This window comes from Microplitis mediator, chromosome 6 (assembly GCF_029852145.1).
Source record: "Microplitis mediator isolate UGA2020A chromosome 6, iyMicMedi2.1, whole genome shotgun sequence".
NCBI classification, from domain to species: domain Eukaryota; kingdom Metazoa; phylum Arthropoda; class Insecta; order Hymenoptera; family Braconidae; genus Microplitis; species Microplitis mediator.
Window position 1 is genome coordinate 9,941,153 of NC_079974.1, and position 24,447 is coordinate 9,965,599.

At 32.9% G+C, this 24,447-nt stretch overlaps 2 protein-coding genes across 2 annotated transcripts in view; both read left to right on the forward strand.

Moving 5' to 3' along the window:
* The window catches only part of LOC130669885 (putative sodium-dependent multivitamin transporter), a 95,140-nt gene extending 90,336 nt beyond the window's left edge, over window positions 1-4,804 (forward strand). The window contains exon 7 of the mRNA XM_057473026.1: window positions 4,402-4,804. Within this exon, the coding sequence (XP_057329009.1) occupies window positions 4,402-4,663 (262 nt within the window). The 3' untranslated portion in view covers window positions 4,664-4,804. The remainder of the gene's footprint in view (window positions 1-4,401) is intronic.
* A 3,360-nt stretch (window positions 4,805-8,164) lies between these two features.
* On the forward strand, window positions 8,165-12,077 carry LOC130670167 (uncharacterized). The gene is made up of 2 exons (XM_057473407.1): window positions 8,165-9,222; window positions 9,308-12,077. Exons 1-2 carry the CDS (start codon window positions 8,535-8,537, stop codon window positions 9,346-9,348), a joined length of 729 nt encoding a protein of 242 aa, XP_057329390.1. The 5' UTR covers window positions 8,165-8,534; the 3' UTR covers window positions 9,349-12,077.
* The last annotated feature ends 12,370 nt before the right edge of the window (window positions 12,078-24,447 follow it).

The following is a 24,447-nucleotide window of genomic DNA, read 5'->3' on the forward strand; positions in this document are numbered from 1 at the left end:
TCGAAGAAGTTCACGGAATGCTGAAACAAAAATATCATCTACTTGACCAAAAGTTCGACAATAAAATGTTACCAAGAATTGGTAGTATTTATAAAATTGCATCATTTCTTCACAATCAGTACAACAAACGTCTAATTTTTTATGTAGAGTATTCAGATGAAATTGTTAAAATGATAGCATCTCGAAATTCTAATGATAATACACTAGCTGAAGAAGTAGACAAAAATAGTTGGCAGAGGAAAAAACTTCCATTTGAGACAATTCTGTCTCGTGATTTTGTAGATTTTCCAGAAATGACTGAAAATGAATTGAAACTTTTGTTTACTGGTTCTTATCAATATAAACAAGCAATATCATATTTAGCTGAGATGATTGATGAATCAGAGAATTTAACAATTCAGTTTGTCAGAGATAAAACCAATATATTGAAAGCTCAAGTACAATCTCGCCATATTGGTAAAAAGTTTACAGATGTTCCATTGATTATAAACCAAATACAATAGAATGGAGTGGAGTATCAAGATATAGCTGCGAATGTGCTAATGGACTGAGGACAATTGGTTGTTGTTCACACATAACTGCAATAATTTTTTATCTGGCGCACGGCCGATATTAGGCTAAAATCCCGAGACCAGCAGAAATACTCAGTACTTTATTCGATAAAGACAATGTCACTACTGTGATTGATGAGATAGCGACGAAAACTAGTCATGAGTTCATAAGATTTTTATTGTTAACAGATTAATATAATTAATATATTTTTTCATAGTTTATAATTAGATATTAATATTGACGTTATTGGATAAAGAACAATTACTTTTATATGAGCGTTCTGAATTTATTTCGTTGTTTTAACCAGTACAATATTTACAAAAGCTATGTATTTTATCATTTTAGAAGTTAATCATGAAAAAAAATCGATTTTTGCGCAAAAAATCGATTTTTATTTTTTTTCGATATGTGGTATCCTTAAAAAAAATTTCATAAGCTCATAATTTCGTCGGAAATTGAATGGACAAATAAAAAAAAATAGTCTCATATTTTTACGATTATCGTAACACGCTTAAAAATCAAAATTAAGAATAAAGTCTTGTTGTTTTTAGGTTCTTACGGACAAATATGGCTCTTATTTTCTTTTCCAAAACGCTACCATTATGCCCCAAAATATATCTGGTTACTAGATCATTCGATTAACAAGACGCAGAGAATATCAATTTTGACTAATTTTCAGTATTTTTCGATTTATTCAAACGTGGTAGTAGATAAAAATCTGAAACTTGTTGTATCGAAGTATTTCATAGATACGAATATTTCCTGAAGTTATGAGCCCGATTTCTTTCTGGGGCCGATTCTGTATTCTTATCGTCCCAGGGCCTTTAATGTAAAAATATTAATTATAACAAATACATAATTTTTATGCATAACTCTTTCTATCGCAATGCCGTCATAATACGTTCATCATTTTGAAGTTAAATTTTTTTACATAAATGTGATGAAATGTTTCGATGTAAAATAAATATAACTATTTTCTATGTAAGAGTGCTGTAACAATATGAACATATCCGCAACGGCTCTAGGGCAAAATAACTCAGACAAATCAACTCGAACAATGACAACTCCGGACAAAACAACTCCAGGCAAAACGACTCGGTACAAAAATAACTCCGGTCAGTACAACTCGGGTTAAGCAACATGCAAACAAAAAGTTTACTTGTCGCATTCAAATTTACTTGTCGGAGGCAGATGATCATATAATGCACACAAATGTCGTGGAAACAGTTGAATGAGCAAACAGCTATTTGGCGAACAAAAGAGCGTGCGCTAAGATAGCACTTATATTGCATGAATGAAAAAAAAATTTTAATAAATTAACACTAATTTAACTATTATTTCATTGCATAATTTATTAAATTAAAATGTTTCAACGGCTATTGAATACAACAATACATTCATTATTAATCAAATTGAATCAAAAGTATAGAGGTAATTTTATAGTTATTATTAATTACTTATGTATGTATATTAGTCAGTTCCAACTAAATTTATAACTTTATAATTACGATAATAACATTTATTTATAATTTACTTAATCAACACAAAATAAAATTTCTTTTTAACTATGACTATTTTAAATCACTTTAAATCAATATTAAATATGCTATATTAAATATGCTATAATATGTGCCCATTTTTCACATGTTTTGTGTGTATTCAATTATAAAATATATTAACATATACGCTCGAAATAGTACTGTGCCCATTTTTTACATGTTTTGTGTATATCCAATTCAGGTTGATATTTTGTCCGGGGACAAAGACTCCTATTACCCCCAACATATCTACTCATACATCATGCAAGATTGAGCAAGCCTTAATCATACATACTCATTTTCTCTCGTAATGCCTATACTTGAAAGTAGAGAATCTATTTTCGTACCAAGTTGTTTTTGTATAGAGTTGATTTTACAAGAGTTGTAATGACCGAGTTGTTCTGACCAGGGTTATTATAGACCGAGTTATTCATGCCGGGTCCTATCCGAAACATTACATGGTGATGTAATTGTGACGATAAAATAGAATCACTAAGATTATGTCACTTATATCGATTTTGTTACGTAAATCCGAGGTAATATCTAGAATGTAAAGCTAACGTTAGTATGTGATATAAATATAACGTCACTTTTAGGTCACCAATGTGATATCACTCGGTCAGTAACATGCATGTAATCTTAATGTCACATTTACGTCGCAAATTTGACGTACCATTTACATTACAATTTATATCATCAGAATGTAAAATTTACGTTGAATTGGTTACGTTATATGTTCTCTAGATGTGATATCACTGTTACGTTGGTGTGTTCACCGGGATGGTACTCAATGCGATAATGTATAAGAATATATGATGATCATTCACTTCCGTGAAATACCCAAAAGTAAATATTCGATTACTTGTCTAAAAAGTTTATTGTTGAAGTGAAATAGTATATTGTGGGACAAGGGATGAAACAAGACGATTTCAGACTAGGATAAGGTTGGCTGTCCGAGGCGCACGCGAGGGCTGACAATACCTGGAATCTGAAATCGTGTTTTATCTTGAGTCACACACTATATTTTTCATGATTACCTGCATCGTAACTTTAAGATTCAGTGTCAGCAGCCAGTAGGAAACAAGTTAATTTCAAGCCGATGATGCGGAGAACTGTTCGAGAATGAAAAATATGTGATTTACAGTCACTTATTGAATAGTAAATAAGACAAAAATATTATTTTCACTCATTTTGTAGTAATTTTATTTGGTTAATTAAAACTGTCACTTAAAAAATAAAATGAGTAAACTGAAGTGACAAGTAAACAAACGAAAGTAACAAGGCTGCAAATGAACATTAAATATAACTGACACCGGGCAGAAAAAATTGTGTTTTTTCCCAAGGGAAGAAACACGCATGTTTCTGCCCGTTGTGTGAAGGTATTTTCAAATTACGAATTCGCTAGCAGTTATTTGCAGCATCGGCTCAAAATTAGTTTGTTTCGGCGGGCTGTAGAGACACTGAAACTTCAGGTTTCCATCCTGGTATCATGAAAATATTCATTATCGTATGCGTGTCAAAAGTGAGATAACTCTCAATACTGTAAATCAAGAAGTTTTATTTGAAAAATGTGTTGTTAACAATATTCTATGATTTACTGAATATAAAAAAAGGAGAGAAATAGTGACAGCCGAACAAACAATGACGTGTTTGAATTTCTCAAGCACGAAGCGGTCACATGCATTTTCTAGCCGAGTTAGGTTACGCTCATCGCCTTACGCCACCGTGTTAAATCGGCCGTGCTGTAGCCAGATGTCGAACCACGACCTTATGCATTTTCTTAGTATTAAAAAAAATTTTTTTTTAATGAGAAAATTGTTAACAATTATTTTATATGGATAAAGTTAATAATATTAAGTTGTAAATAAAATACTCAAAGCATTAATTAAGATGAAAAATCACTTCACTCTCAACAGTTGTACCCATTCCACAAGTGGTAAAAGAGGCTACGATAGTGGCGGTAAAGAAATTCGGCAACAGCGCAGTTTGAAAAGAACTCGGACACGTGCTTGCACCGTGTGCCGGAGCGCCGCTTTCTCATACTTGGTCTCGAATATTGAAATTTAAGAATATTTTCCAAGTGTTTGATCCTTGCAAACAGAGTTTAAATTTTCAAAATAGTTCAAAGAAGAAATTAAATTTTTTTCAAAGCTACTAATTTAAGCGATTTTGAGAAAAAAAAATAAAATGTAAAAAAAAACGGCACCACGATCATTACACGACTGACAGAGGGTTGATTAGTTGTGACGCAAATTAAAAATCGTAATTCGTTTGATATGCCTAATTTACAGAGATTTTTTTTTTGTTTCAGAATTACCAGTGATGATTCATCCTATTCTTACGTTAATCGACTTTCCTACCTTTGGATAACACCTCTTGGTATGAATATGACAATAATAGCCGGATACCTAGCAAGCCTTGTAGTCCAGAAACTTTCAAAGCTACCACCGCCAGTATCCGATCCCTCTCTTTTTACTCCGTTTATCGCAGAGAGAATAAGACGACGACAAAAAAAAACAGAAGATATGAAGAATAGCCAAATATTTGTGTTAAGTTCGAGAAATCAAGATTAAAAGCAGGGTTGAAATAAAAAATAGTGTTTTTTTGTAATCCTAGCTATTTTTTGAATATTGTAAATAGTTTAACATTTTGCATTTGATGTTCATCCATTTGTAAGGAAGAAAAAAAATCAGTTCATCAAAAACTTTATTGTACTTTATTTTACTCTAATTTGGATATATCACGTTTAATTTTATGGAAATATGAAGGCTGATTTAAAATCAATCTTTAATTAGTGTAAAAAAAAATTTTAAATACAGATGAAACAAGTAATGTGTTCAATAGTTTGCTCTAGGATGCTCGGAGCTACTCCGAAAAATGAGCAAGATTCTTCAAACTTTCATATGTATATGGGGCATTCCACGCCAAATCACCGAGGTCGCGGACCCGACCATTATTTATTTGACCGATTTTATGACATGCTATAGTCCTTGTTGAAAAACGCATCCCCGATTTTTTTTCAAGTTTTTATGTTTTTTTTTTGAAAAAGTTATGAATTTTTGACAATTTCAGATACAAATTATATGAATGCTCATAACTTTATGAAAAATATGAATAAATATATGAAATCGTACATCATTTTTTTCAGCTTTAAATATACTTCCAATAAAAAATCTCTAAGAATTTGATAATTCTTTTTTTCAATTTATCTTCTTGGTTTTAAACATAGAAGTGCGATTTTCAAAAACCTGGCCGTTTTAAGCCGAAGTGGAAACACCGTAAATATACCGTGGAATCTCGGTGGTTCCACCATGTACCCACCGTGATCACACGGTGTACCCACCGTTTTTCCACCGTGATTACACGGTGTACCCACCATGGCTCCGTGACTATTCCACAAATTTTGTTACAGAAAATAAAATCCCACTAACTCGTAGGCTCGATCTCAAAACATTTTAATTTAAAGTCTGATCTGTTATCCACTGTGCCGACTCACACACTTGAAAGATAAGGTTGATTGTATTTATTTAGAGAATATTAAAGACATCAAATAAACGATTGATTTCCCTATTTGTGTTATATTGAATTATATTATTATTTATAGGTTAACGAGACTAATAGCGGTACGCTTACTAACAGTGAGACCATAAGTACTTTTTTGGTAAATTGTATAAATGAGAAGTTAAAATTTTTTAAACTAAAATAAAACTTTTTTAATTTAATATCTTAGTTTTTAGTAGATTTCATAGAAATCTAACTATTGTATTTGTCCTCATAATGGAATTTTCGAAAAATTTTGCTATATCTCAACTCAGCTCGATGAGCTGAGTCAGGAAATACATTCAGTTCAAAAGTTTATATATGTATTTATATATATATATATATATATATATATATATATATATATATATATATATATATATATATATATATAATGTAACGCGCTGTTCTCCAACGATAGCGTCCGCAATTCTACACCGATCTTAATGAAACTTAGTATACTTATTCTATGGACGATTACCTTGGATGAGTTCAAAGATGAGCCAATTCGGCCAATAAGTTTAGAAGTTATGGTTAATTGAAATTTTGTAAAATTTTCAAAAAAAATTTGTTTGCCGCTTTAACTAGATGTAACTTCTAAACGGAAAGAGATAGCTTATTTTCGTTTGTTCTATGTGCATGCTCGTCCGATTGCCTACAACTTTGACTATACAGCTCATTGATTGGACCATTTTTTCTAGCAGATAAATGGTTTTGAACATTTACAAAATATTATAAAAACTAATTTTATGCAGGTTTTCACTTTGATTATAGCCACAATTTCAAACCGATCACCTTGAAACTAAGTATACGTATTTTGTGGGTGACTACCTTGTTCGAGTTTGAAAATGAGCTCAATCGGTCTATTAGCTTAGAAGTTATAGCATTTCAAAATTTTCATAATGTCCAAAATTCATATTTTTACTTATTCTTCCTTCAATATCTTTTGAATGTGATAACTTATCGACTTTATATCAAATTTATCTGAAAGCTCTTCGAATAAGCTTTAATTTTCATGCCTATATATATGCCTAGACCACTGAAATTACTTATTTTACCATTCATTTAATGAAATTTTGCTATTGCATTAGTTTTCCTACTTCTTAGTACATTCATGGAGCTACTTAAATCCATATTATCACAGTGTGACACTTATAAAATCCAAACATCTCAATTCAGTGGGTATATACAATTTCGTTTTATCGACAGTGTATAAATGATATGATAAATCAATAGAGGGCGCAATCTGAACAGTTGTATTATATTTCGCTCCTTATATTTCTATCATTTTTGTGTTTTGCATTCAATTTAAAAATTTTTTTTTGTGTTGAGTTAATTAAGCAATTTTTTGTTTTCGTTTTGTGCTATTTTACTTTGGTGATAACAGTTATTTTGCTCAGCAATTCGAATCTTAAGTTTTCCTAGCACGTGTTTTTAGTATTAGCTATAGTGTGCTAACCTATTAATTATTTAGTTGCAAAGTATTTTCCTGCCATCTATACTATGCCGGACAAACCTACTAACTGGTGCGGTATCTGTATTCGCTCGATTACCGATGAGCATGCAGTTACGAGTGATGTTTGTAAACATTGTTTCCATCTGACATGTGTAAAAGTAAGATTTGCTCTGCGTTCAAGATCTGATGTTGTGAATTTTGTTGCTGATAAGTGTCCTCTTTGTACAAAGACACTTCCTCAGCCTGAACCAGAATCTACAATAATTCAAGAGATAAATGAAAAGTTAGGGTTACTTAAAGATGTTAGTACGCAAGTTACTAGTATTGCTGAAAGACTGGATGGCTTGAATGTCTTTTGCAAAGATTTACGTGAGGACTATGTCAACTTAGAAAAACGTGTTGCTATGGTTGAAAATGCTACTGCTGTTTCTTTGGAGGTTAATCATAATTTAAGCAATGTGAAATCAATTCAAGGTATTGAAGTTCGCCAGCTACTTATGGAAACAAAACAATTGTCTGATGAACTTGTTGTTTCTGGAATTCCTGAGATGCCTTCTGAGAATTTGAAAGATATTGTGATGAATTTGAGTACATTTTTGGGACTTCAAGAGATTGATGTCAACTGTGTTTCATCGGTGGAGCGTCTTGGTAAAAGAAAGATAGCTGTTGCTGGAGTTGATTCTTCGCGTTCTCGTGATGTTCTCGTTAAGTGTCAGTCTGCGCATATTGTTAATAAGTTTTTCGAGGCGAAGAAAAAGCGTCGAGACATTACAGCTGATGTATTAGTTCAAGGTGCACGTAAATTACCGGTTTATATCAACAGACGTTTTCCATCTGCACTTTATAAGCTACGTCAGAATATTGTGAAGCAGTTCCCGATGATTAGCAAGAAAAATGTTTGGATAGCGTCAAGTGCTGTATGTGTTAGACTTCAAGATGGGTCTGAACCACTGAAGATATGACCGTCGATGGATATAACAAAGATTCCTGGATTAAGCCAATAACGTAGTGTCGTTGTCTCTAAACAGTGTGATAATATTTGCAATTTATTAGTTAATATAAAAATTTGTCATCTAAATGCACAGTCATTAGTTCCGCATATTGACGAGTTTCGTGATTATTTTCGATTTTTGGATTATGATATTATTGCTATTTCTGAATCTTGGCTCTCGTCATGTGTTGTTGATGCTCAAGTCTACCTTCCTGAGTTCCACCTACTCCGTAATGACCGGAAGACACGTCATGGTGGAGGTGTTTTACTATTTATACGTGATACATTATCATCAAGAATTATTTGCTGTTCTTCTAATCTACTAGATGGTCATCCAGAGTATATTATTGCTGAAGTGTGGTCTACGTAACGTAATAAAATTTTAATTTCGGTAATTTATCGTCCTCCGAACACTGCTTTACTAAATAATTTTGAAAATGACTTCAGTGATCTCTTTATGTTTTATAAAAACATTGTTATTATGGGTGATTTAAATATAAATATGTTGTCTAATTCTAATTTGTCAGCGCATTTGATTGACTTTTGCAATTCATATAATTTGTCCATTGTTCCGTTCAGAGCGACACATCATACTGCTACGTCTCACACATGGATTGATCATTGTATAATTAATGACATTAATAATTTGGTTAATTCGTGTCAATCGGATGTGCCTTTTCTCTCTGGACATGACATTATTAGTATGACTTTTAATTTTAGTGTTCCTAGGCATTCTCCGTTGACATTCCGTCATCGAAATTGGAGTCTTATTAGTAGTGAGTCAATAGCTGATAAAGTCAATAATTCGTCAGTCCTATTCTGTGATAATTATTTGTCAGTTGATGACAGTGTTTCTCATTTAAATCAGAATGTATTGCATATTATTGACTCCATTGCTCCTGAGCGTGTGATAAAAATAACTTGTCCGCCTGCTCCTTGGATATCTGATGACATTCGTGATTTGCAGCATCGCAGAGATAAACTGTATAGAATTTATCGTAGATCTGGTTATGCATATAAGGAGTACTGCAATGTCCGTCGTCTTGTAAAGAAGCGGATTATTGAAGCTAAGAAGAATTATTTGCAAGACCATTTTAAGCATGCTAAGTGTCCAAAAGCCATTTGGAATGACTTCAGAAAACTGGGTCTGTTAAGAGATTCTTCTAAGGTGTTTGTTTCACCAGATCTTGATTTGGATCGGCTTAATAACTACTTTGTGTCTGTTGGTAGTTCTAGGTGCGATTGTGATAATTATCAAGATGTCTGTGTAAATGATAGCAATTCCACGAATCAGTTTAATTTTATTGAAATTACTAAGGAAGATATTAAGAGAAATATGAAGCGCATCACTACTACAGCTGTTGGTCCAGATGGTCTTTCCATTACTTATTACAAAGTACTACAGCAAATTTTACTGCCATCAATTGCTAATTTATTTAATATTTCTCTGAGGACATACCAGTTTCCGAAGCAATGGAAGAAGTCTATTGTGTTACCTTTGCCTAAAGTGAGGTGTCCGCAGTCTTGTGATGATTATAGACCTATTTCAATCTTGTGTCCTTTATCAAAAGTTTTGGAGCGTTGTGTACACGATCAACTCATTTACTACATTAAAGTAAATAATTTGTTGGATCCTTATCAGACGGGTTTCCAAGAGGGAATGAATACTCAAACTGCAGTGATCCGACTATGTGATGATATTCGCTTTGCAATTAATGGCCGCAAGGTTACTGTTGCTGTTTTCTTTAATTTCAGCAAGGCGTTTGACTGTGTTGATCATAGTTTGTTGTTATTTACGCTTAAGAACTTAAATCTATCGTCAGGAGCTCTATTATGGATAGAATCGTATTTATCTAACAGAACCCAAGCTGTTAAGCATGGAGATAGTTTATCTTCTTAGCAGTGTTTTTTAGAGCGGTGTCCCGCAAGGTAGTGTGCTTGGGCCACTTCTGTTTTCGTTATTTGTCTCAGGGTTAGGTCTACAGATTAAATGCAAGCATCTCTTTTATGCAGATGACTTGTTTGTTTACATATCCTGTTTAATGTCTGACTCAAACGATGCAGTGTTAAAATTAAATCCGGACGTCAATTTGGTAGTTGAGTGGTGTTCTAATAATTTTTTAAAGCTAAATGCTTCAAAGACTAGGTCAATTATATTTGGTTCCCCTCAGCATGTAAATGATCCTGCTTGTATTGCTGCTCGGAAAATTATGATTGGTGATACTGTTTAAAAAAAAAAAAAAAAAAAAAACCCGAGCGACACATCAGTTTTAAATCTAAATTCAGACATGGCGCCATCTTTTGATTTTTATAAGAACTCTAACGGCACCCCTGGTATTCGCGCCTGCGTTTAGCTCGCACATGCGCCCAGAAACATCTAGTAACAGAACAGTCTGGATAAAAATTCTAAATCTTGCTGAGTTTAATTAAAAGTCAGTTAATTAAGATAAAAAATAAATTAATATAAAATCTAATTTCACTCTTTTATACAATTAATACTTTTTATCCAGCACAAAGGTGAATTCGTAAAAAAGAAGTCTCTCGAACCCGATCGAGAATCTTCCGGCGGACAATTCTCGAAACTCGTCAGTCAAGTATATAAGCCAGAGCGCCTGGCGCTGCGAGTCAGTCTTAAATTTAAACGAGTACTATAAGCATCGTGCAATTAACTAAAATCATCTCCTATAAGTAAAGTATTATTAATCTAAGTGGGAGCAATTAATCCATCAATAAGAAAATCATCTTAATTGTGTGATAAAGAAAAAACTAATCTAGAGAAAATCAACTTTCGGTGACTTCTAGACAAGAAACTCATCTTGTTCAAGGCTCGCTCTTTCGTTTCACCCTGCTAGGTGGCCTACAAGCTTCCTTGCAGTACATGCTCGAGAAAATCATCGTACCCAAGGCCCGGCTGATCAGCACCTTGTAAGGTACATCTACAGGCTTCCTTGAACAAATTCTAGAAGTCTCTTCCTGTCAATAGAGTCAGCATCTCTTTCTCTGAGAGTTTGTGGCGTTAAGACAGCGTTCCAGTCGTCCGTATAAACTCATAAACTACATTGATTAGTTGCTAAGTGAAACTATAATCAATAAAATACTTGTGTTCATTTATAATTAAAGTGTCAATAAAATCTATTAAAAACTGACTCTCTACCTCTTGTTATTTAACAGATACAGTTACTGACTACTCTGTCTCTGTTAAATATTTAGGTGTTATTTTGGATAATATTCTTTCATGGCATGATTAAGTTATTGCAATGTGCAATCGATCAATGTATTGCCTAGCGCGATTGAAAATGAACAGTGACTTATTTAATCTTCCTATGCGTAGAAGATTAGTTGCAGCAACTATTTTGCCTATTTTTGATTACTGTACAGTGGCCTACACTGACATGTCAGGCACTCTACGAAAAAAGCTGCAGCGAAAATTCAATGCCTGCATCAGGTTCATTTACAGACTGGCGAGATATGAGCATATTACTCCAAGCAGAAGGTCACTTGGTTGGCTGACATTATCAGGTCGGCGTGAGTTTCTGATTGCTTGCTCTGTTTATAAGATGCTGAGATTACATCATGATAGAATACTACTGCAAGACTTCAGTGTTTTAACTTCAGTTCGTGCACGTTCTCTTAGACAAACTGACGTATTAAGTTTACCATATGCTCAGACGGTTACATTTGACAACTCGTTTATTGTTACGGCAGTTAGAGTGTGAAATCAATTACCGGAGGAGATTGTTACAATTATTGATTACAATGAATTTCGATCAAAATGTTATATGTTTTTTATAGATAAAGATAATCAATAATTGTAATTCCTGTACATTCCAAATTTTATGTTAACTATTGTCATTTGTACACAGCAAATTATAATTGATCAACTTGCTTTGAGACAACGTAACTTATTATTGCCCTTGTAATTTTTACAATTATTTGTTATTGGCAATATTATTATTATTATTATTATTATTATTATTATTATTATTATGAAATTTATTTTTGCCCCTCTCTATATATATTTATTATTTTGTATTTATTGTAAGGCCCTTAGGGAGCTAAGGCTTCAGGGCCTAAAAATTTTAATAAATAAATAAATAAAATAAATAAATAAACCAATAACAAGATTAACATTAGTTATGATGATAATATTCTCTATATCTACTCGTCGTTTGATATTCTAATAGGCTTTTTATTCCAAATATTAGTACTAATTTCAAGTATGACACTTTGATGTATCACAATCAATTTTTAATCTTAGAATATTTTATTAGTATAGATTTTATTGAAAGCAAATTATCGCCTTTGTCTTTATGGTAGAATTATCAAGCATTAAAACCATAATCTATCATAATTTTTCGAATACGGTCCGGAATACCATTGGTCCGATAGTTTGAATATATGCATACGTCTCTTCAAATAACGTCAAATCAAAACTTATAGTGCATTATCATCAAAAATTCTTCTGAAGCCATTTAGTTAGCTTCAATTTTTGGCATTATACTTATAATTATTTGATTTTTATTGTTTTACCATCTCGAGAATTTTTAAGAAAATGTAAAAAAAATTTTATTTCATTATTAACTTTTATTTGAACAGTGAAAAAAATTCAACAATGAGAAATCTACTTCCATTTCGGCTGCCGAATGGCCTTTTTTGCTTTTGTAATTTAAAAAAATATGAAGTTATTCGTTCGTGAATTTGCTATTGAGATATAAATTCGCTACAGTACTAAATAATTTATTTATTTTTTTTTGTTGAATCAATTCACTTATTTTTTTTGTAATAATCTTCGCCACGTGGACAACCAGTGTATTTGCGGTTTAATAAAGCAAACCACGTGTTCATTTTTTGTGCTAAAATTAAGTGTTTTTTTTTCAAGACCTTTCACCAGCCAACACCAGATAATTTTTCCTTTTTTTGTTAGTACTTTACGCTACAACCAATGATACCATGATAATTTACTAGTGTCCCTTTACTGACGAGATTAATAATAATTGCAAGTTATTGAATATTTAAAATAAAAAAAGGGTCACAACTTCTATATCACTAACAACGGGAATTATTAACCATAACCCATCGATAGGTAGGGAAAAAAAGGGATTATTAATTGTTAAGCACTCGATTCTTAATCGTAACGGATGATCCATAATTAACAATTTGAAATAAATACTCCTCTAATAACCATGATCTAGATCTATAAATTTCTTCGAACCCAGTTCTTTTCTATTATTATTATTATTCTCGCTTGCGTTTTCACGGTCTCTTCTTGTGACGCGTGTCACCATATCTCTCACTAACACATACGACTATACAGATAAGTTCTACTTATTTAGTAATATTGATTTAGATTTATAATCTCCTTTTTAGGAGATATGTGCTACACGACCCATCTTCTACCACCCCTTCTTGTGACGTATTCCGTCGTTTCCCACTAACACATATGAATATATCGATAATTTCCACTTGAATAACTCGATAAATATTTAAAATAATTACAAACTAAAAATATCATTGTAACCCGAATGTCCATCTTATTTAGCTGAACCAAGAATAATACGAGATTACCCCATAATAATTGAAAATGAGTATAACATCTACGCCGGTAGTGGTAGAAAGAAATAACTAATATCAATCGAAAGATAATAATGAAGGGATTAATAATCAATAAACACCTATGCTTTAAATCTCATTGATAATCCGTAATGAAAATACTAAAATGGTCCCTATCTAATAACATGGGGAACGGATATATTTTTCTTGGTGTGAGTATTGTTCTAGAAGCTTCTACCCGAGATGGTCACGTACGCCTTTTTCCACATCATGCCCCGCAAGTCTTTAACTCTTCTAAATAACATTAGTTTTTGGTAACAAAATCAAATCTAGGTCACGCGTGTCACCCCTCGCGTATGATAGCGCCTATTAAAACTGCCGCAAATTAGTCATCTGTGCCCATTAATTATCAAGCTCTTGATTACGTAAAATCTTATTATTTTAAATACTAATTTTCTATTTCCTTGCTCGAGTCGTTAAAAATTCAATTCAGAATTCATACAGTTTGAATAGAATTATATTAAATATATATAATTTCGATTTTTAATTCTTTTATTCAATATTATAAATAATTTAAATAATTAAATTATTTTTGTTAACTATTGCTGCTCTAAAATTTATTATTCACATTTAAATAAATTTCGTCGTATTAAAAAGTATATTCAGACAGATTGTCAATTACCCAATATAAGTAAACCCCTTTGCTCATTTACATCAACACTTCTCAACATTCAAGAACCGTAACCAACCATCAAGCCATCTGACAACATTTCATTTCGGATCGAATTTCGCCCAACAACAATTAAGACAAATCGAATTGCTATCAACAATCTGGTCTCCAGCTCAGCCAATTATTGTATCCTGACAATTTATAATATTCAATAAACCAACTGTAAGTTCGATTAATTATTCATTTATCTAGTGATAAGACACATCCATTCACCTCGTACATCCTATTTCCGTATATTGACATACTCTACACTAAATAGCGAGATCCCCGCTACCCGGGTAAATGGCTTAAGTGCTTTGACTCAAAATTAAGGGACTTAAAACCGTGTTTTTGTCATCCTGGACGTAACACAAATGATCTGAAATTGTAAGGAAAGTTGATGGCCAACAAGCTCTTTCGATTGCCACCTTAACCATCCAAATCGGTTCATTAGTTAAAAAGTTACAAAGAGTTTACACACACACACACACACACACACACACACACACACACACACACACACACACACACACACACTCACACACCCACCCACCAACACACACACTCACACACCCACCCACCAACACACACACCCACCCACCAATACACACACACACACACACACACACACACACACACACACACACACACACACACACACACACACACACACACACACACACACACACACACACACACTTGGACATCATTCTGAGAATAGTCAGAATAGCTTCCTAGGACCTCAAAACGTCAACATCTGATTAAAACTCGATTTTCGAAAATCGGACCGAAACCAATAACTTCCCGAATTTTTGAAAATTTACAATATTCTTAGCGGGAAGTTTGAAATTTTTTAATAGTTTTCATTATTAAACAAAAGTCATTAAAATTTCGACTAACGCTCGATTTTTGAAAAAGTTGAACAAAAAAAAATTTAAAATAACGATCAATCATATTTACCTAAGTGATTTGGGATAGTTTTAAAAAACATTTAAAAAAAATTGTTTTTATAAAACTTCGGGTGTACTCCGTTTTGCTCGTCCTACCCCGTTTTGTCCTTTCCCCGCTACTGGCCCCTAATTATATACGATTATACATAAAATACTGTAATTAATAATATCAAATTTTGTATGAATTTTAATACTGTATAATTATACTGAATTTTATATAATCAAATATAATAGGTTATAGTAGAATAAAAATGTCCTAAAAAATTTTATTTAATGCTAATCAGATTGTCACGATATTTAAATATCGCGGCAGCTTCGCATTAGGCCGGGGAGGGGCAACAGATGGCAGCATACGCTGCTCTCACGTCTTGAATATTATTATCATTATTTTATGTACGATTTTGTTTTAATTACTGTATCTTTATTATCTGCTTGATTCCTTAGGTGTAAATTGCGTCGGATTCAAGAAAATTTACTGATTTATATAAACATATAAATGGATTTTATTGGCACTGGGATGGATAATTGCGCATTTTATTTATGTGCTGATGATTATTTTGGTTGGTTGACGCATGCGCGTCAACGCAACAGTTGGCATCAGTAAATTTATTCATTATAAATAAATTTACTAGTTTTATGAATAAATCAATGCGGGATTTATCTGTAAATTATATTAATAATTGACTCTGAAATGTGTGGGTGACCTTTGAATGTCGGGAATGGGTTAAATTACACGAAACAAGTCATGCATCATGTTGGTGGTGTTGTAAAAATTAACATGCGACAGGTATATTTCTCCATTGGTTAGAGTGAGATAGATCACAAAATGGCTTCAGCCGAAGTGCCGGCGTGAAAAACACATGCTGCCGTGATCAGATGTGGATAAGCAATTGTACGAGCAGAGTGTGTGCCTGTTGCCTTGTTATAATTTTCTTGAGACGTCATTTGGCAATAATTAAAAAAATATAAATTGTATTGGCCATTTGGCAATAAAATTGTTTTTGGGTTGTTGCAATAATTATTGCCAAAGTAATAATTAGCACCAATGGAGCCTGTACGTGTTTTATACATTGATGATGACTGTAAGTACCTTTGTGCTGTATACATTGGCGTGTAATTCATTCCCGCGTTGGTGGCCATTTCCATATCTCACGAGTGTGAGTGAGAGAGAGCGCAATATTTATCAGTAAAGTTCAGACATATAACTAATTGCGTACTTGTGTATCCCAGCGGTCAGTTTTCCAAAACTTGAAAAACTAATAATTATTATTTTTATTATTGAGTAATTATATAGTGACTGTTCATATGGGTTTTTGGCGGTAAATATTGTAACGAGGTTTATGAAATCCTCATTATCGTACCATGATAATAGGCCGTTACCTGGGGTAATTACCACATGCTATCTGGTTTACCCGCTGGACTATATTTAATTATTATTATTATTTAATAATCCCTCTCCATTTGAATTTTAAATGAAAGGGATGCGCATCACGTCGACGCGTAAGCATCGACGTGAATCTATAAAAAGGCCTGCGCGCCGAATATATTTAGATATTAGCTTTTTTCTCAACTTTACTACCACTATGAATTTATAATAAATACAGTTTATTCTTTTAACTCTTTTTCTTTTAACTTTTAACTTACCTGATTACGACTAAGTATTCATTATTATTTAAGTATTCTTTTAAATAATATAATAATCATTAACTACAATGATTATTCTCTCGTAGAACTACCTACATTTCCTAGCCTACATACCTTCCTGTAGAAGACGGTAACCCCGTAAAGATGTACACCTGCTACATCCTTTTCCTACGATACCTGCTCGTAGACGCGTGTACCTGCCACGACCTTTTCCCACAATACCTGCTTGTGGAAGCGCGTACCTGCCGCGATATTCTCCTACAATACCTGCTTGTAGAGGTGCATACCTGCTGCACTCCTTTCCTACAATACCTGCTCGTAGAAGCATGTACCTGCCACGATATTATCCCACAATACCTGCTTGTGGAAGCGCGTACCTGCCGCGACCTATCCTGTAATACCTGCTTACAGAAGCGCGTACCTGCCGCGATATTTATCTACAATACCTGCTTGTAGCTATACCAGACAATTGTGATACAGAGCTCACAATTGTCTTAATTATTTATTGCACTCATATAACAACACCAGTGAATCAATACCTCACAGGTAAGTATAATAACACTATTATTATACCACTATAATTTCTTGTGCTTCTCACTAGTTTGGCTTATTTTGCAAGCACCTGTAGTCTGTTATCTTTCTTTCTCGTATATTACTTATACCTATCATGCCCCACGACTCCCGATCCTTTATATGCCTTTTGCATTTATAAATTTATAGCCAACCGGTCGTCTGGTCCTTACGAACCGGGTAACACCAGGATCAGTTACCAAATAATTAGCTTACTAGCTAAAAGGGACACGGGCCCATTTAATTTAAATGGGTAACGGACGGTTGATTCATCCCTACTAGAGGGGTGGACCTCAACTTCGTTTCAATATCTAACAATATTTACACTTATTATTCACCATCATTCTTTAAGTATTATTGGTGATGATTGATTATTTTTGCGTTAAATATTTTACCAGTATTGAAGTATTATTTGTGATCATTTGTGATTTAGGGCGATACTAGTATTTGTGATCAATTATTATTTGCGGTAAATATCTACATTTATGTAATTATTATTTGCGATCATTTCTTATTTTTTTGCGTTAAATATTTTACAATTATTTAAATATTCTCAGTGATCATTTATTGTTTTTGCGTTAAATATTTACATTTATTTAAATATTGTCAGTGGTCATTTATTATTTTGCGTTGATTATTTACAATTATTCAATGACTATTTGTGAACACTTGTGATTTATTGCGAAAATTTTTTTTGTGAGTATTCATTATTTTGCGGTAAATATTTACCATTATTATTAGCGATCATTCATTATTGGCGGTAAATAGTTACAATTGTTTAAATTATTAATTATTCATACGTATTATTTAATTATCAATTGTGATTAAATTATATTTAGCGCGCACAATATTATTATTTATATTTATTCGCTATCGCATGCGAGTGATATCAAGTCGTACAAGTATTAGAATTATTATTTTGCGTTACTTGACCATTGGTTAAGCGTTTTATTTTGAAGTAAATTATTATTATTTGCATTATTGTTTGTTGATACCCGATGGATAATATTATAATTTAAAAATATATTGGGTTGATAAATGGCTACCAACCCGGAGTTTATTTAATTTATATTGCTTATTTACTGTATACTATCTCTTTCTTGCTATCCTTTTCCTACATCTGAAACTGCTCTCTGATTTTATTATTTCATTTTCATTCTCACTTCTTTAATTCATTATTGAGTAAATTCTGTTCGTGGAAGTGCACGAACTGGCGCCCAACTAGGATTTCTAACCCATCCTGATAAAAGCTGCGGATCCAGGGAAGACTTTGGGATATCTCCAACGAAAATTCGTTTGCTTTATTATTTTATTTTCAGTGTTTCACCAGCGGCGAGCCATAACGGCTATTTCACACACACCACACTCTGCCGTGGGTTGTGTTAAATAGTAGGGAACGTTATGAGATGATCAGATGTTCTAGTCGAATGAGATGCCTTTTTAGGCACAATGCCTATTCGTTCCGATTGATTAAAAAATCCCCTTATCTCGTATAGTTAAACGCTGTTTCTTTACAACCCAACTATTCTACAATAATTTATATTTATTTTGAAATCATTAATTCAATGTCAGTATCGTAATGGCGAAAGTATTTTGATAAATAATTCAATCAATTCTATGAAGCAATCTATTTAACGATTTGTAGAATGAAAAATTAAGAAGTTGAGTAACTATTATCAAGTCATCTTACAGAATAAAAAATATTATTTTTAATTAACACAAAAATGAGTGTTAGAACGACATTTCACATAAATTTTTATGTAGTTTTAACAATGTTCTCTTGCATAAACAGAACAACATAAAAATTGCTAAATGTAACAAAATAAGATTTTAATATTCTCCGTTACCGGTTCTATAACTTTAACACATTCAAGTGTTATTTACAAATCACGTAAAATGTTGATTTTACATTCTTATTTGTGCTATTTTGATATAACAACGTGACTTTCATGAATTAACACGCGTTCTATTTTAAAGGTACATTTTAAAAATGTTATTTTGACAGTAACACTGAATAAATATTACTTTTTGTTTTGTCACACGACTGGATTGCCGTGCGAATTTAGCCAAAATATTGCAATAACATAATGACACAAAAAGGTACAAAGTTTTGTAGTAAAAACTTAAATGACTTTTATTTTATGTATGGAGACCGAGCTGTCTCGTACAAAACTTGATGTATGTTTTTTGAAGCGCAGTTGCTTCTACAATGTTGTACTTAACACTAACTTATTCTATCGAATGAAAGAAAGTAATTGGAAAATAATTAGGGAAGTAGGGGCTAGAGCTCTCCCACGAAGGGCAGGACTTAGTTAGACGTGACGTAGAAGTGAGACTTTGGGTCCGAGAGATAGAGGTACCTGGGAAAGGTTGCAAGGTCATAAACACAGAGGATTACAATTTTACTTTTAAACGATCAAAACGAGTCAAAAAGTATTGAACTTAATGAACAACGGCACATTTGACAAATATATGAAAATATTTTCACGAAAGTAGTAAAAGGGATGTTTAAAGATAAATTTTATGTGTACATTTTAGCTTACTTTCAAAAGATTAGGGAAAACCAAATTATTATTCCAGGGTCATTTAAGAATATTTATAACATAAAGTATTGGGAAAAAATTATAAGACGAAGAGCTTAAAATGAAATGAATGAGCAAAATGTGCATCTGCCAGGCTTATTTCATAAAAATACAAAGCATACAAACAATAAAATTGAGTATTTTAGAAGACATTATGCATACTAAAAATACAATCATTTTTTATAGAAATATTTGATAATTTAATATTAAAGTTTTATTATTTAAGTTTTGATTTTAAAATATAGACAACTAAATGCACTAAATGAATATTTAAGTTAAAGTAAATTTAAAAATTAAATGAAAAATAGAATTTTGTCAATTAGCACTTAAACACTTTTGTTTTAATTATTAATATTTAATTATGTTTTTATTTTATTTTATTTTATTTATTCATGAGAAAGAAATTATGCAACATAACAGCATTACATTTCTTATAAAACACTAGGTAATAAAATTTACAATTAAGTTTAGTGTATACACAAAAACATATTAACACGTTAGAATAGCAGCAATCATTAAGTGATAGTACAGTTGGACCAATTAAAAGTGGCAAAATAAAAATAAATTAACCAAATAAAATAAAATCCCAAGCATCTAACCAATCAGTCATTGAGTAGATCCGAGCGTAGTTTCATGCAGCATTTCCAAAAATAATAAAGTTGTTTGGTACAGAATGAGTTGTCTGAGTTCAAGATTTTGAGAATGTCAAAACTGCTGTCAGTCGAAACTTGGGCGTGGGCAAGGTAGTGTTGACGAAAAGCAGCATAGATTGGGCAACAGATAAGAATGTGCTTAACGGTTTCCATTTCTCCAGTGTTACAAATCAAGCGCAGCTGCGTTGGAGTGATCTTGTAGAAAATTCCGTTTATTATAAACCTGCCATCATGAAACGTGGCCAGTTTCAATTGAGCCATAGTATTAGCAGCAAAACTAGGACAGCGTTTAAGGTAGTAAGCCACCCCATAGTTTAGAGGCTTGGGGAACTTTAGCTGACACGAGAGGGAGGCCAGGTATCTCGATTGGTCCCTCTCCATGAGGAAATGTTTATATTTTTATACAATCATCCCGCGCTTTGATTCCCAAAATACCGGACACAGTTTCGTAAAAAGAACCTCTTCGCCAAGTTCATGTAATATGTACCACAGTTGAGTAACCCAGTTCAGCTTGATCATCGAGAGGTTAGGAGTGGTGTTAGAAGCCATTCTGAGACGAACTGTAGAGCCGTTAGCTGTGGAAATTTTAGGTGGAAAGGCGAGTTGAACTAATCTGAGGAGACACAACTTTGGCAGTCTATCCTCGCTCATTTTTAAGATTTTAACAACCCATTTGATCGATGCATCCAAAATATGTACCGCAAGAGGTTCAAGACCAAGTTCATGCCTAAGTGCATGGATGGGTGTATTGAGCGGTAGATACAGTACTCTTTCAAAGAAGCCCGCCTGAGCCTGTTCTAAGGTGTCCAGATACCTTAAGCCCCAAATGTGTGCTAGGTAAAGGGCAATTGACCGAACCATAGCGTTGTATACCTTAATTTTGCCCAGCAGGAATCAGATTTAACTCTATCAAGGATTCTTAACGCAGTACCCGAAGCAATTTGAGCTTTAGAGAGTGCAGAAAGTGTGGCCAGTCGACCCTGTGTTGAGCTGGAGAACGTCACGCCGAGATAAACGTATGAATTAGCTGTTTCAACCTCTCCACCTTTGTACAAGAATTTTGAGTCGGTCAATCTATGTCTTCCACCTGAGGGTCTGAATATAACAATTTTAGTTTTACTGATGTTCACTTCAAGTCGTTTCCAACAGCAGTATTCTTCAAGAAGTAATAGGCAAAGTCTGACCATCCTAACATTGACGCAAAAGATTACCAGATCATCAGCATACATCAACATGAGAAGGTTAGTAAGATAATTTAATTGGATACCAGTAACGCCTTTGCTCTTAAATAAATCCACAATGTCAGCAATGTACAGTATGAACAACAGCGGACTCAAGATCTCACCTTGTAGTCTAAGATCCGAAATTAAATCGACTTTCACCGGGCTGATAATTCAATAAAACTCATTCTATAATTAATTTAGTATATTAAAAAATATATTAAAAATAGGTTGTCTGAAAAAATCCTGTACAGAGTATTTTTAATTATTTTTTGAAAAATGATGTTTTATAAAATTTTGCACCATCATGATAATGATATAAATTTTATCCTGACTTAAAGAATAAAACATATAGAATGTGCCAACGTTGGGTTGTCTATTATTTACCTCTAGAAACTACTGGGTTGCCAGGTGTAAACAGGTACATCGATGCCAGTTACCTTCACTCGTTATGATAATTTAAAAAATATTATACCAACACAAGCGCTGTTTTATTGCGAACACGTTGATATAGGGTTGTCTGCAAAAAATTTGGTCCTAATAGCGGTTGGTGAATTTTAAAGATTTTAATTTTAACGCGTGTGGACATGAGTGACAGAGAGACCCGAGGTAAGTATACTGTGGAATAATAGAGGATGCAACATTTCAGTCGTGTCCGATAGGACCCTGAAAGTGCACATGCTCGGCACGTAAGCTATGGAGGGGTTAAGGTACTTCTCCTACTTACATCAAACACGACTGAAATGTTGTGTCTTTTATTATTACACAGTATACTTACCTCGGATCTCTCTGTCACTCATGTCCACACGCGTTAAAATTAAAATCTTTAAAATTCGCCAACCGCTATTAGGACCAAATTTTTCGCAGACAACCCTATATTAACGTGTTCGCAATAAAACAGCGCTTGTGTTGGTATAATATTTTTTAAATTATCATAACGAGTAAAGGTAACTGGCATTGATGTACCTGTTTACACCTGGCAACCCAGTAGTTTCTAGAGGTAAATAATAGACAACCCAACATTGGCACATTCTATATGTTTTATACTTTAAGTCTGGATAAAATTTATATCATTATCATGATGGTGCAAAATTTTATAAAACATCATTTTTCAAAAAATAATTAAAAATACTCTGTACAGGATATTTTCAGACAACCTATTTTTAATATATTTTTTATTATACTAAATTTATTATAAAATAAGCTTTATTGAATTATCAGCCCGGTGAAGGTCGATTTCAGTTCGGATCTTCTACTATTGTAAGACACCTAACGTAACGTCCACCGATTGGGAAAAGGAGCCATTGACCTTAACTCGCATATTTGTGCGACTGTAGAGACTCCGAAGAACAACGACGATCTTTGTAGAAATGCCACGTGATAATAAGGTGGCCCAGAGAGCTTCATGGGGGACAGAGTCGAAAGCTCTACTAAAGTCAACAAACAGACCATAAGCTCTAGCTCCTTGCTGTCTAAGAAATATGTGTAAGGCTGATTGTAGAACAAAAGTATTGTCAGCACACCCTCTTGAGCGCCGAAAGCCAGCTTGTTCCTCAGGGAGTACACTATTTTCCTCGGCCCAACTCATAATTCTGTCATGAATGATCCGAGTGAAAAGTTTGGTTATACAGTTCACTAGAGCAATGGCTCTGTAGTTGTTCGGATTTGAAGTTTCACCCTTCTTGTGAAGCATATTTTATTATGTTACAAATGAACTGATCAAGCAACACAAAAGCAGTATATTAAATTAACACACAAAAATGTTAAATATTCTACATAATATTTTCAACACAGACTTTTATCGTTACACAAACTTTTTTCGATTTTGAATTTCATTCAAAAATTGAAAATCAAATTTAAAGTCTTAAACAGTTAATTAGAAAAAGATCAGAAAAAAGCGCTCTTAGAGTTTGTGTGGGAAGGTATATCGATCGACGATAAAATCGTAAGCGCTGATCGATCACGGTTAAAATAATTATGAATTATATCTCAATTAATGAAACTATTTTGAACATTTAACATTTTACAGCTTATTCATCTAATATTGAGTATTTATTCTTCAAATATTCTTATTACTTCTATATGAAAACTGAAACGCTTCATTTGTAATTTCAATTGTACGAAATTCATATTTCCTATAATCATATCTCCATGGATATGTTTGCTTTTCATTAATTGATTTTTAATTTCGATTATTTACTATAAAATCTTGGGTCTGCAGCTCTCTGTAATCCCAACTCAGAAGAAAACAGAATTATTATTGAAGTTAAAATTTTTGGTGTTCACTAACATACCATTCCAAATAATACAAACGATTGCTTTAGAAGCATTTATCGTAAGTAATTTAAATTCACAATTATACGTTTTTATTACAGTGTAGTGCAAGAAGAATTTTCCTACAATGTCATTGTGTGTCTTCATTTAATTCTTTATAAACAACGATTTAATTTTTAAAACTTATATAAAAAAAAATAATTCCCCTAAAACAAAGT

What these genes read in the sequence shown, in the direction of transcription:
- LOC130670167 (XM_057473407.1), top strand. Translation starts at nt 8,535, where the DNA reads ATGTTTTATAAAAACATTGTTATTATGGGTGATTTAAATATAAATATG. An exon ending in GAATGACTTCAGAAAACTGG is followed by an intron (nt 9,223 to 9,307) that starts GTCTGTTAAGAG and finishes GTCTGTTGGTAG; the next exon opens with TTCTAGGTGCGATTGTGATA.